At 41.4% G+C, this 14,928-nt stretch overlaps 1 protein-coding gene across 5 annotated transcripts in view; it reads left to right on the top strand.

Annotated features, from left to right (window-relative positions):
* Nucleotides 1-14,928, top strand: part of ELMO1 (engulfment and cell motility 1) — a 530,720-nt gene that overhangs the window by 285,221 nt on the left and 230,571 nt on the right. For all 5 annotated transcript variants that reach the window (XM_039239137.1, XM_039239135.1, XM_039239134.1 and 2 more), the window contains one exon: nucleotides 1,799-1,907. In XM_039239137.1, the coding sequence (XP_039095068.1) occupies nucleotides 1,799-1,907 (109 nt within the window). The remainder of the gene's footprint in view (nucleotides 1-1,798; nucleotides 1,908-14,928) is intronic.

Here is a 14,928-nt window from a genome sequence, read left to right as displayed (position 1 = left end):
GAGAGAGGCTCCAGGCTCCCAGCTGTCAGCACAGAGCCCAGTGCAGGGCTTAAACCCATGGACTGTGAGATCATGACCTGAGCCAAAGTCGGATGCTTAACCGACTGAGCCACCCAGGGGCCCTGAAGTTTAGTAACTTTAAAATAGAGTTTTCTTGATTTGTTTTACTTTTGTCCAATTCCTGTATACAGTGACTCCCTTAATTATGGTAGGAACATCTCAAACTATCTTAAGGATAGAGGAGAATTATTAGACCTACCAAAGAGTTTTCAGAGGAAGGTTTGAGCAAATTAACTGTAAGGACAGGGAATCAGCTTTTCTGCAGGAGCAAAAGTTCCCGGGGCTCTCCTGTGACCTCTCCTTTCTGCTTTCCTTTGCATTTGGGCTTGCTTTTCTTTAAAAAAATTTTATTTTAACACTTATTCATTTTTTCAGAAGCAGGAGAGAAAGGCAGAGAGAGAGGGAGACACAGAATCAGAAGCAGGCTCCAGGCTCAGAGCTGTCAGCAGAGAGCCTAATGCAGGATTTGAACCCACAAATTTTGAGATCATAACCTGAGCCAAAGTTGGATGCTTAACCAACTGAGCTGTACAGGTGCCCCCGCCCCCACAAAAAGTTTTTTTTTTTTTCCTTTTTTTCTTTTTTTAATTGCAGGTTTGCATTCAGGTAGCTCCTGTGCTCACACGCATTGGGGACTGTCAGGACAACTGGGCCATTTTTTTCCCCTTTTATATGATGTCTCAGGGATGAGCCCTGGTTGGTTCTGTTTGTGTCACATGTCCCTTAGGCATGTTCCAGTCAACTAATGTGGGGGAAGAAATCCTGTAAAAACATGGAAACCTCTGTGGGCAGATATGGTATTAAAATGTAGGAGTTGAGGGCTGCCTGAGTGGTTCTGTTGGTTAAGTGTTAGACTTTGAGGAGGACACTTACAGGGATGAGCACTGGGTGGTATATGGAAACCAACTTGGCAATAAACTGTTTGTAAAAAAAAAAAAGTGTTAGACTTTGACTCAGGTCATGACATGATCTCATGGCTTGTGGGTTTAAGTCCTGTGTCAGGCTCTCTGCTGTCAACACAGAACCCACTTTGGATCCTCTGTTCCCCTCTCTCTATGCCTCCCCAACTGTTCTTTTTTTTCTCTCTCTCAAAATAAATAAATAAACTTAAAAAAAAAATGTAGGAGTTGAAGGCCCAGAAGAGTTGCTCTTCACCAGGAAAGGGAAGATATGACTGCAGGGAGAGAGCATGGACTCATCGCTTCAGTAAAAGGTCTTTATTGTCCTGTTGTGAAAGCCTCGCCATCCATACACACTTCTGTTTTAAGTGGAAACCAATGAGCAAAATCTCTTCTGACAGGTTGTAAAGTTTTAGAAGATCTGAAAACCATGAGAGTTTTAGGCGCTATATACTGACTATATGCTTAAGTACAATTGTGTTTTATCCCCAAGCCTCTGTTAGGGAACCTGGGGTGGATCTGTTTCTGTTACCCCAGAGCCAACATTGTTTTTTAAGTTTTTTTTTTTTAATGTGTATTTTTTATTTTTGAGAGCAAGAGAGACAGAGAGTGCAAGCAGGGGAGGGGCAGAGAGAGCGAGGGAGACACAGAATCTGAAGCAGGCTCCAGGCTCTGAGCTGTCAGCACACAGCCTGACATGGGGCTCGAACTCATGAACCTGAGCTGAAGTCAGATGCTTACCCAACTGAGCCACCCAGGTGTCCCATCCTAGAGCCAATTTCTTTGACACTTTCCATACACTGACTTGCCTTTCTGACCTGTTCTCTTTTCGCTTGCAGATTGTGCTTGAGAACAGTAGCCGGGAGGATAAGCACGAATGTCCCTTTGGCCGCAGCAGCATAGAGCTGACCAAGATGCTGTGTGAGATCTTGAAAGTGGGTGAGCTGCGTAAGTAACACTTGTTTCCCACATGGGCGTGATGCTTGGCACGGACCCCCCTTCCAGGGTGGCGCCCGGACCTACGCAGAGTTCCTAAGGTGCTGCCAGCTGTGCATGGGCATCCCCACACACCCATAATGATTTGGCTCAGGCTTCCAGTGTTATGTACTTCTGCGTGTCTGTCCTGGGAGTACACGTTATTGAAATCTACAAGAATGGAAAAATTTGCAGGTATGATGACCGAATTCCAAATATTACTAAATGAGGACCTATGAAAACAGTCCTGCATTTAGTAATCTGTTAAGGAAAAAGATCAATGGATTTCTTTTTTAAAATTCCAATTTTTAACCTACCAGTAGATCATTTTCTTTTCTTTCTTTTGAAACAATTTTGAAACAATGTTTGAAAAAATTGAATAATAAAATCCTCTTGCCTCCAAGATCTCACTTGTTTAAAATACTTTCTCTAAGAAAGAAGGAATTATAGAAGAAAACAGGTAGCTGATCATGATAAATGTGGTCAGAGATCTGCTCATCACTTTTTCTTACTTATTTTACAAAATGTAGGAGAGGACACCAAGAAAAAGCAGGTATGATAATTTTTCTGCCTTTTGCTCACTGGTGTAATTCGGGCTGAACCTGTTAAGATGAGTCTGATTTAACCTCGCTAGCAGTCATTGTCAACATTGAGCCTCCTTAAAGTGGCTGCGTTCCGTTCCCTCCAATATCTCTAGAGCTGACACGCATATAAATCTTCCCTTGTAGGCTTAATAACATGGGCTCCAGAGAAGACTGTTTTTATCCGAGGAATGTTGGGTGTTTGGTATTGTTGTGAAAGCATAAATATTCAGGTACCTGCTTGAGAGTTTAAAATAATGGTCTGGAATGATTAATGGAAAGGAATCTGATGATTAAATTGGAAAGGAGGTTATGCTTTATTTACATTGTAAAAACCGACTACAGGTACTATTCAGGTAAACTAGAAAATTGAGAGCTTAGGGAGGAAAAACAAGGAATTTAAGTCTATTTGTTTTTGAAATATTTTTTTAATGTTTTATTTACTTCTGAGAGAGAGAGAAAGAGAGAGAGACCGTGTGAGCAGGGGAGGGTCAGAGAGAGAGGGAGACACAGAATCTGAAACAGGCTCCAGGCTATGAGCTAGCTGTCAGCACAGAGCCCGATGTGGGGCTCGAACCCATGAACCGCGAGATCGTGACCTGAGCCGAAGTCAGACAGTTAACCGACTGAGCCACCCAGGCGCCCCAATTTAAGTCTATTTGACCAAGCAGAGCAAACATTATCATCCTTCTGTGTGGGTAGATGGGGGAAAGAGGCTGAGATCAACATGAAACTGCCGTGGAAGTTCTTTACTTACCAGTCCAAACTAGGTCATCTGTGCATTAGAATAGCAGTAGCCTGACCGAGAGATTTCTGTGTCAGTCTGCTCAGGTTCACTGATCACCAAGGTTAACACTTCAGTTTACCAGGATCCTTTTTTTGTTTTAATGTTTATTTATTTATTTTCAGAGGGGGAGAGGGACAGAGAGAGAGGGCGAGAGAATCCCAATCAGGTTCTGTGCTGAAGCTCAGAGCTCACAAACCGTGAGATCATGACCTAAGCCAAAACCAAGAGTCAGATGCTTAACCAACTGAGCCACCCATGAGCCCCTGTTTACCTGGATCCTTGACTCGTGTTATCCTTCCTACTCTTCATCAGACTAACTTGTTGAGATTTAAGTTTGCTGCCTCGCTTACTGTTTATTCAGCTGAAGGAGTCAAGTCCTGAGTCAAGCAAATCCTACTGAATTCCTCAGCCTCATAATGGTGACTGTTTCATGTTTATCTCAACTGGGAGAGGCGGTGGCACTGCAGGAAGTCACTTGCTAAGAAGCATTGCAAGACCCGTTAAGATTTTTAGAAACTGAACAACAGTCGTGTTCTGTCTGGCTTGTGCATGTTGTGTCTAGGTTATCACCCCACATTACCTCCTTCCCTGTGGCTTGCTTTGGCCAGTTCTCATCTTGATGGCAGCAGAAAGTATATAGAGTGTATTCTTCTGTGCTTCACTCCTATATCCAGCCTCTGCTCTTCTCCTTTGCCCAACTGATATGTCTCTATCATGCTAAAAGTTGACACAGAACAGAGATACAGAGGAGCAGAGGGGGGGAGATGCTGGGGGTAAGGGGAGCTGGGTTCTATCTCTGCCACTTAGGATCCTCATGGCCTTGGGTAATATCCCCCCAAACCTCACCATGCTCTTACACCTCCACATTTCCCCCAGAAGTAGACTGGTAGTATTTGGGGTGATGATTTGAGTAGTAGTGTTCATTTTGGCCTGGACACAGATAAGTACACTGGGAACAGATCATATTCAGCCTAGGGAGACTAACTTGGAAAAGATGGCCAAGTTCTAGGCCATGTGTGGGCAAACATGGATCTGATTCAGACTCTCATCCATGTCAATGAGACCCTATTTGGTGGGTGGCGGGGAGTGGAAGGACGTGGTGGCACCAGTCTGAGCATATGGTGCGGCTCAGTGAGTGTCAGCTCTGTGCTTTGTGGCGGAGGTGGGGCTAGCCATAGGGGCACAGAATAGGGACTGACCTCTGGCTGGTGCAGAGCAGCCCTCCCCAACTTTTGAGGACCTGCTGTCAAGCCAGGAATTAGGACAGAACCCCATTCCTAGGGACTGAGATAAAGAGTGGGGATGAAGGTAGATACCTTGAGGACCCCTGGGGAGTGCCCCAGCTATTGCTCTTGTACTGTACATTATTCCATTTCCCACCTTCTGCTGCAGAGAAGGTTCCAACCTTCTGCCATGGCTTGTTTAGTACCTGGTTTGGCCCATCTCTACCGCGAGCTTGAGTTGGTCACCTGGGATCTGGTATATACCAATGGCAAGCTCCCTTCATCCAAGATGACAGATGAATTTATTCATCTTTTTAATACAAATCTATTGACTACTTACAATGTGCCAGGGACTGTGATGGACGCTGCAGATACAAAGGTGAACCACTTATGGTTCCTGCACTCCAGAAGCTTACACTTGAGAAATTGTAAGAATGTTTTGGGATTGGTCTCTTCTATTCTTAGTTACAAATGATTGCATATTTATTTTAAATGGCCATTGTTTATTCTAAAGTATAATTTTTTCCAGTGTTCTGATAGTTTGAATTTTTAGGTTGGCCTATTGCTTGCCCTGCAAAGGTCATTCTGGACATTTTGCAAAGCTTACGGAGGACTTCACATTTCTGAAGTCAACGTGCCCAAATAAGATGTTTTCTGCTCATAAAATATTAAAGATTGCTACATTCTGATTGAGTGCTAGACATCAAATGATGAAACACCCTTTGGTAAGAGGAAAATTGCTTTTTAATGGATTGCCTTTTGCCCATTGCCATAGTAAATAAGTTGCTAATATGGAAAACAAATCTGAGTGCACCCTGATGGTGAGGGAAATATCTGTTTTTCTTCTGAGGAAAATTAGTTTCACATACAAATCCATCTGGCATCATATGTGTCTGCTTTTCTCTGTTTCTAAGTTCATGGTTCTTCTCATATTTGTGTTAATAATTGATCTGGAAGATCATGGTTGCACTAGATCTATAAGCAAGTGCAGAGATCAAAGAAATACCAATTAAAAATCTAACTGAGAAGAAAGAAATATACAAAAGTAGAAAGATTCAGTTTTCTGCAAATGCTTTGTGTTTTGATTTAGCTTACAGTCTTCGAGGAAATCCACTTCTGAAATATTGGTTATGTTTTGGTGTCCAAAGCAAACATACTACTATTCAATTAAATTAGTGATATCAAGTATTTATGCAGTTTTGTTAAGACTGCTTTTTAAAAAAGCACTATTTTCTGATTCTCAATTATTTACGTTGCAAGAGGTGAATGTTTAATAGTGTGGTATAAAAAACAATATCTGATAATGCATATGCTTAAAGCACTTTATTAAGGCTATTTAATCGAAGCCCTGTAATGCCCCCAGGAGTTAATCAAGATCAATAGCATCTATGTTTATGAATGAAGAGAAGACTTAGACTTACTGAATACTGTCTGGGATCACTGGGCTCAAATCAGTGCTCAGGAAGCCCAAAGAATAGTATAGAAAGAAGCAGAAAAGTAGAATGGTTGCATTTTGGCATCTGGATGACCCGTCTTTGAATCACAGCTCAGCTACTAATTGGACACTGTGGGCATGTTTCTTCCTCTGTTCTGAGCTCCTGATTCCTTATCTCTAAAATAAAAGCTATAAAATAAAAATCTCTAAAATCTCAAAAACTTTTTATCTCCAAAAATAAAGCAATACCTGCTGCACACAGTTAGCTGTTGGGAGGATTAAGTAAAATAATGGGTGGTGCTTTAGTTGGAAGATAGATGAATTTTTTGCAAGTGATAGAATCTCACTTTCCATACGTAGACAGCAGGTTAAGCGACAGAAGGCGAATGCTCTGATTTAAGTAATAGCTGGAACCAGAATCTGGAACAATGACTCTTGTTTCTTCACTCTTTATAGTCTGTCTAAAATTATTCTCTGTAACCTGCTTGGTTCATGAGGCACTTTTGAGAGCAACGCAATTGTTTCCCCTTAGTTACAATCTTAAAAATCACAAAGAAGAATTCCTAAGGGCCCGGATGTGGTCACAGATCCCCATGGGCTGGGTTGTATAATTGGCAGTTCCAGTTAGAAGGGCAGGATTGAATTAGAGTGGAGAGCAAGCCTTGAGAAGAAGAGTTGTATTTGTGTGTGTGCCATGGGTAAGGGTGTGGGGAAGTGGGAGGTGGTGTGCTAACAGAAGAAGGGAGACATCTCACAGACAAATACAAAGGTATTTGCGATAAATGTGAAGTTTTAGGCAGATACTTAGCTCTTAACTAGGGCTAAAAAATGATAACTGTTGTTGTGTTATTGTAGTATTGTCCCTAAAATAATAATTGTTGGGGGTTCATGGAAACCTTGATTTCTGACACAGTAGGTATTTACTTATCTTTTGGATATATAGCATCTGATCTAGTTATATTCCAATATCAAGTAGTGCTAGGGCATTTTTTTCATCTCCCATTCATTCATTCATTCAGGGCTTTTCCTCTATGCAGGATCTAATCCCTGATGACATGGATGTAAAACACACACTCCATCCTGAAGCAGCCTCCATGCTGACTGGGGAGTCCTTCACATAAACAAATAATTAGAAAACACATTGTCATTTAGAACATTACATTTAATGTCACTAGGAGGCAGCGGTCAGTTCTTTCTGCTCATAGGAAGCTAGACAGGCTAAGGAAGGCAGAATCTTGGGAGGTGTGACACAGAAAAGGAGATACTTGAGTATGTGAAATCACAGAGATGAGAGTACCCAGGGGAGCACAGGTGTGGTGGGCAGCAGCTGTTAAAAATTCCAGGCAGTGAAATGGAGGTGAAAAGACTTGGAGGTTCAGAGAATTCTAGTTCTGTATGGCTAAAGCAGAGGGCTTGAGGGAGCAAGCAAACAGAGGAGATGCTGATGGAAAAAGCAAGAGTTAGATCATGAAGATTTGCCATGCAGAGGAGCTTGGACTTTACCATGTAGACAGTGAGAACCGATAGAAGGATTTTTAATAAGAAAAAATGTCCTAGTCCTGGGCATCAAATTCTAGAAGTAGATTGTCTTCTGGCTGTGACAAGAACTTGTGTAGAGGACCAGGACCAGGGACAAGGTTACTCCACCCAGCTAGTATAGCAGTGAGGAGGCTTTTCAGCTGCAAGTAATAGAAATCCCAACTCAAAATGGCCCGTGTCAGAAGAACCTGTATCGAGTATCATAATTGCAGAGTTGAGTAAGTCCTAGAGATGGCTAATTTAACTGTTCAGTAATGTCATCAAGGACCCAGATTCTTTCTACCTTTTGCTTCTTCCATCGTTGATATACAAAATGTGTCTTTAGGCAGGTTGCAAAATGACAGCCACCATCACACGGTCCAGGGGGAACAAGAGGCCGTCTCTTCTAGCGAGTCTCTTTTAGATGTGTGGAAATGTTTCCAAAAGTTCTTCAGCAAACTCTCATGTCTCATCAGCTGACACCGTGGCCTGAGCCTGTGCCTATCTGAGTCACTGATAAGGGGAATAGGACCGACCATTAGCTGCTCCTTAGACTGGGTCTAGAAGCCAGCCTTCCTTGAGTATATGACCACAGGATGATAGGTAGCTAAAGAAACTTGGGGTTCTCTTCAGATAAGGAAAATAGCTACTTGTAACCCTTAATTCTGTCCCTTTACTTTCAAAACTCTCCTCTGCATTTTCCTTACTGCTGCAGAAAACTATAACAAATTGAAGTCAGATTACAGCCCTCTGTCATTTTGCCTTTACTGGGAATTGGGGAATGCATTAGTATTTTTTTTTAATGTAGCAATATCAAAGGTTGTGTGAAAATGGTAATTGAGGTTTGATTATAATGTATTTCATTTTTCATCACTAAGATGCTAGGGCTCCACCATCTTACTTTCCTTTCAGCAAATGTATATTTTTCGCCTCCTCAATTATGCTTTTGTATGTGGGTTATTCTCAGGTGTATTTTGAAGGGCAGAATGGACACACATATTTGTGATTAAAGTTTTCATATTTCCCTGAAACACTTTTGCCATTTTCACCTATGTGACCCCATATAATTAGATTAAAATTTAATAACTATTTCTCTATTTTGAAAAAACAAGAATGAAATCTGTATCACATGCTATGGAAATATTCAGCATCTCCTTACTTTGTCTTTCAGTGGTAATATTTATTATAACAAACCAGTGGTGCTGAGTGAAGCACCTTGTATAATTCATCACCCAGACACCTCTGCTTCAGCAAGTAAAAATAACACAGATGAGCAATCTGAAGGACTCTTTGGAGTACAGCAGCAATTAGAATAGACACTTAAGTGTGGGACATTGGTGTTTTCGTACTTTGAGAAGTACTATCCATCACTTTCATTCTTAGTCAGAACATTCTGGCTCAAGAAAACTCAAGAAAAGTAGTTTTTAACAATTAAACCTCTTAAGGGCCTTCCTTTGTCCTTTTTATCACTAGCTTCTACCTAAGCTCCCTGGAAAGTTGAAGCCTCTCAGATCTTGACTCTGTCTTGAATCTTCACTTTTCTACTGCTACTTTCATATGATGCATCTACCTTCAGTTTAACATAAAAACATGCAAAAATAAATAAAATAAATGTTCAAGGCCTGAGCCTGTATTTAGAAAGTTATATCTACTTTTGGCCCAAATTTAAAATGTCAAACGAGGGAGTATAAAAGTCAGTCGAGAGTAGTTGTTTACAATAATTACAAAACCAATCTCAGGATTTGTAATAGCGTTATCAAAGACAGGAGGATTTAATGTAATACTCTTGTGTTCACAATCAGAAGCACATGGCAATCGACACAGCTGAGATAAGTAAGGGGTTTTGTCAAGATGGTTGGCCATCTTGGTCCGTTGTCTCCCATTTGTAATGGGAGTAATCTGGGGAACGTCTCATCATCATCGTTATCATCACCACCACCACTACCATCATCATCATTCTCATCTCAGAATTAGGTGAAGAAATACAGGTTAAAGTGTTTTGCTAACTGTGAAATGCCCTATTTGTGAAGGAGACAACAATAGAAATATGCACAGAATCAGAGACATGGATGTGTATCTTAACCTGTAGCCAAGTCAACTCTGCATTTAGTGACTGCCTTAAGAATCGGAAGTTCTGGGGTGACTTGCTAGTGTTTTGTGTTTGAGGAGGCAGTACTCGTGGATACTTCTAAAATCACAAGGTAATCCTTATCTCAGTCGGAAATGATGAGCGAAATTAAACTCGGCAGTTTGAAAGAATATCTCAAGCACATCCAATTATAAAGGGATGAAAATGATTTTTATTTATCATAGGCATTTTTGTGGCTTGCTCCTTTTTGAATTATTTCTGAGAAGATATGTAGCTGGAAACAGTCAGCATCCATTCTGTTGTCTCTTAGGTTATAGATTGAGAGGTGAGCCCGGTATGCTCGCCCAACCTCATAATGAACAGAGACAGACACGGACATGTTGAAAGAACACAGATGCCCACTGTCTTCCCTCCCGCCTTAGAGAAATACTTGTCCACCAGGTTCAAGTGCAACATCAGGGTTGAGTTACTGTTCTGATTCCTCCTCTGACTCTCCGCTGGGGAGGGCATCACATCCTACTGGGAACTCCTGTAGCACTTTATTTGTGTCTCTTTTGTAATACTCCTTCCTGCTAATTCTTTGGTTTTTTTAATTCCTAAAAATTGAGGTAGTTTATGGTGAAGTATAAAGGCAATTTAAAAATAAATAAGTGGTGAAAACAAAGGCAAGTAAAAATTACAATTAAAATGGATTATGAATGTTTGCAAAGAGCATGTTATAAAGGCTTTGGTATTTACTAGTGGTAGACTGAATTTGCCTCAAAAATTTGTCCCAGGGTAGCGGGAGGAGCTCAGTAATAGAAAACAGATGAGGGATGCCAGGGTGGCTCAGTCGATTACGTGTCTGACTTCGACTCAGGTCATGATCTCACAGTTTGTGAATTCAAGCCCTGTGTCTGGCTCTGAACTGTCAGCTCATAGCCTGGATGCTGCTTTGGAATCTGTGTCTCCCTCTCTCTCTGCTCTTCCCCCATTCGTGCACATGCACTCATGCTCTCTCTCTCTTTCTCTCTCACTCTCTCCAGAATAAATAAACATTAAAAAAAAAAAGGGAAAGAAATAGATGAGTACACATCTCACATGAAGAAGCTCAATGGGTAAACCAAATGCTAATTTCAGTTAAGGCTAAAAGAGTATTTGATAACATTTAATATCATTTGTTGATGATGGAATAGACACATTCTTTTTTTTAAATATTTTTATTTATTTCTAGGAGAGAGAGAGAGAGACAGCGTGAGCAGGGGAGGGTCAGAGAGAGAGACACACACAGACTCCGAAACAGGCTCCAGGCTCTGAGCTGGCAGTCAGCACAGAGCCCGACGCGGGGCTCGAACCCACGAACCGCGAGATCATGACCTAAGCGAAAGTCGGACATTTAACCGACTAAGCCACCCAGGCGCCCCTGGAAGAGACACATTCTTAACATTATTTTTTTAAAGCTACTATAAATCAGCAAGCCAACATATATTTAAAATGGTGAAAACAAAACAGCTTTCCCATTAAAAACTGGAACTAAAAGTAGGGAGTTGTGGAGTGCTAATATTCACCAGTATTATTTCCCCTTGATCTGGAAGACACAAATAGAGGTATATTTCATTGATAGAAACAAAATATTTTACATTATAGATAATAAAACTATCTAGAAGAAGCAAAGAACGAGCTGTTAGAATTAATGTAGCTACATAATGAGTAACAAAAATTGATGGTCATTCAGGAGAGTAGCTACACTTACCTTGTACTTCTTTATAGTGGGTACTATACTCACTACCCACTACCTTATAGTGTGTAATAAAAATTGGTAGCAGTTCCATATGTCAGCAGTAATTAGTTAATCATAAAATGGATAAAAGGGTAGTGGCAATACAAATGTAGACTGCTTCAGAATAACACTAATGGAAAAATCTTGGACTTGTGTGAAGAAAACTATAAGGCTTCACTAAGATATAGAAGTTGTAAATAAATGAATAAGCAAAGGTTTTATTCCTGGTAGGAAAACAGTAATATTGTGATAAAGATGTGAGCTCCTCCAAATCTGTGTAGGCTCACATATCATTCCAAAGTACTAATGAAAACTGGATGGGAACTCCACAAAATGACTGTAGGGTTCATTTGGAAGAATAAGGAGTGAAAATTGGTAAGGAAGGACTGAGAAGGACAGCAGTAAGTGAATGGACATAAAAATATTTTTTATTTTGGGGTGCCTGGGTGGCTCAGTTGGTTGAGCATCCTACTTCAGCTCAGGTCATGATCTTCCAGCTCATGAGTTCGAGCCCTGCATCAGGCTCTGTGCTGACATCTCAGAGCCTAGAGCCTGCTTTTGTCTCCATCTCTCTCTGGCCCTCCCCCGACTCACGCTCTTTCTCTATCCCTCTCAAAAATAAACGTTAAAAAAAATTTTAATATATTTCCTTTTTTACAACATTTTTTGCAAGCGTGTCCAGAGAACTCATTTGTATATACCTTTAACCCAGGTTTACCTCTTGGGTTAATATTTTCCATATTTGCTTTATCATTTCTCCCTCCTGCATACAAACACACACATGTACACACATATTGTTATTGAAATATGAAATTTTTTTATGACAGAAAAAAATTTTAAACATAATTTAAAGAAAAGTAAATAAACAAAAATGAATTTCAATTGGATTCAGCTCTGACCTGTTGTCTGTTGGAGCAAAAGGTGCTGGGAGCCCTGTGTAGTGAGACACTTCCCAAGAGGGCTGTAAGGAGGAAGGTTCTGGATGCTGCTGGATGAGACACCATCACGGAAGTAGTGTGGGGAGCCTGGCTTAGATCGCTCACTGCCAGAGATCTGAGAGGCTTGCTGCTGGCTGCCAGCTCCCCGGTGCAGGTCATGGGGGGCATGTGTTAATGGTATTTATGCCCACCTGTCCTTCTCTTCTTCTACAGCACTATGGGTGTGGCTCACCTAAAACCAGTGCTTATATGCCTGAGGAACTATGGATTTCAGGGCATGCAGCTTCTTATGTAAGTTGAAATATTAAAAGAAAAAAGAAAGAAAGAAAGACAGGGAGAGAAGGAAGGAAGGAAGGAAGGAAGGAAGGAAGGAAGGAAGGAAGGAAGGAAGGAAGGAAAGGAAAGGGAAGGGAAGGAAGGGAGAAAGGGAGGAAGGGAGGAAGGGAGGGAGGGAGGGAGGAAGGAAGGAAGGAAAGGGAAGGGAGGGAGGGAGGGAGGGAGGAAGGAAGGAAGAAAAAAAGAGAAAGAAAGAAAGAAAGAAAGAAAGAAAGAAAGAAAGAAAGAAAGAAAGAAAGAAAGAAAGAAAGAAAGAAAGAAAGAAAGGAAGAAAGAAAGAAAGAAAGAAAGAAAGGAAGAAAGGAAGAAAGAAAGAAAGAAAAGAGTAACAGGATCCTAGTAGATGAAATATGCCATTAGCATGAGCAGCACCTTCACTCCTCATCTGTGAAATCAATCTACTATTAAAGTTACTATCCTCACTTCAAAAATGTATAGTGTAAAGCCATCTCTTGCTAGTTCTCCACCCTGGATTTGGACCCACAGGCTCTTCTTTTTCCAAAGCAATAATTGAATCAGCCTCCTCAGCACTTATAAGATGGAGATGTACCAGGCTATGAGCTGAAGGGTCCTGAAAGGTCCCGGCATGCTATAAAAGTAGAAAAGTAAGTAATAAGCACAAAATGAGAAAGTGTAAGCAGAATGCAGAAAGATGCCAACAGATGGTAAAGTAAAGTCAAGTCGACCCCAAAGAGAAAGGAATTAAAATAACAGCAATCAGGATGTGAGACTGAACCAACATAATGGTGAATTGCTATTCTGTGAGGTTTTTAAGATCAAAACATACAATAGTAAATCAAACACAAATACACACAAAACCAAGAAGCAATGCTCACAGCTTCAGTCTTTAACTCACTTCCGGCAGAGGTGTTTCCCACAAGGGAGTCCCCAGAGGTTGAGAGAGTAGCAGAGAACAGAAAGGTTGAGATGCCTTTTATAGCCTCTCATCCTTAACCCCAGGCCTTTGGATGGAGAGATTTTCCTGGCTGTTGCAGTAGATTAGAAGGTAGATGCCAATGGAGTCTCTCAGCCCTGAGCACTTGAACTTCAGGGATGATTTAGGGACACCTAGGTGGCTCAGTCAGCTGAGTGTCTGACTCTTAATTTTGTCCCAGGTTGTGATCTCAGGGTCTTGGGATCTCAGGGTCGTGGGATTAAGCCCCACAGCATGGACCCTGCTTAATTAAAATTGTCTCTCTTTCTCTTCAAAACAAAACAAAACCACTTGGCTGATTTAAAGATAAGTAGAAAGAATTTCTGCTTAAAAATGAAAATGACCACTGCCATTTATTTATTAGATGCTTTTTACACAGGAGGCAATACTGAGGGCAATACTCTTAATCCTTTCAACATCTCTATTTACAAACGAGATGCCTGGGACTCTGGGAGAGGTTACGTAGACTGAGGCGACATAGGCATTAGATACGGTTCTGGTTTGTGGGATTTTGTTGTTCTCTTTACTCTGAACTCTTGCACAGTGCTGCAAACCACCGCTTTCATGTTTCTAAGATGTCTTCCTCACAGACCGGAAGCTCCATGACCACCAGACTGAGAGTGAATTCATCTCCAATCTCCCCCTGCAGTGCAGGGTTTTTACAAAGAGTCTGCAGTTAAAACGTCTTTATTTCATGAATGGAGTCGCTTTCTGTTTGCTTTAGGGTCAGTTCAAAAATATGTTTCAGACATCACTAAATTTTTTATGAACTTTCTGTTTTACCCTGAAACCTCTCAAACACCATCCCCCCCTTTTTTTTTAAATAAAGTAAGAATGAGTTCTACAAAAGGGTGCCTCCTCATTCCTCCCCCTTCTCTTCCTCAGGAGAATTTAGCGAGAAGGCCTACTGAATCCAAATTTGAATTAGAAAATATCAACACTACAGTATGTTCCCCAAAGAGGAAAAAATGATCTATTTTCAATCTCGTGTTTTGGAACACACAGCTGTGTGACTTCCTAATTTATTGTATTCCCAACTGCCTCCAGACAGCTCTTGGTTGCTGCTTCTTTCCTACCCAGCCCCTGGATGTGGGGAATGGGGCAGGTTTTAACCAGTCCAGAATGTAGACGCAGAGAATGAGGACTGTTCTTATGAAGATGTTGCCCAGGCAGGTGCACCCAGCAGCTAGAACCCGAAGGGAGCGGGATTTCCTTGGATGGCTGCTGTGGGCTAGGAAGTAGGCGGTCAGCTCCTTGGAGGTCAATGCCAGCTGCCTGCGTGCTTCTCTGGAGTGTGGTCATTCCCCTGCCTCTAGGCAGCAGGACACAGCTTTGGATCCTAGCAATCAAGCCCAATGTGGCTTCCCTTAATTTGGCTTTCCAAGGGTTTGGCC

This window comes from Hyaena hyaena, unplaced genomic scaffold (genome assembly GCF_003009895.1).
Source record: "Hyaena hyaena isolate Hyena2069 unplaced genomic scaffold, ASM300989v1 scaffold_153, whole genome shotgun sequence".
NCBI classification, from domain to species: Eukaryota; Metazoa; Chordata; class Mammalia; order Carnivora; family Hyaenidae; genus Hyaena; species Hyaena hyaena.
Note: the sequence above shows the minus strand (reverse complement) of the source record. Positions and strands in the feature narration are given on the sequence as shown.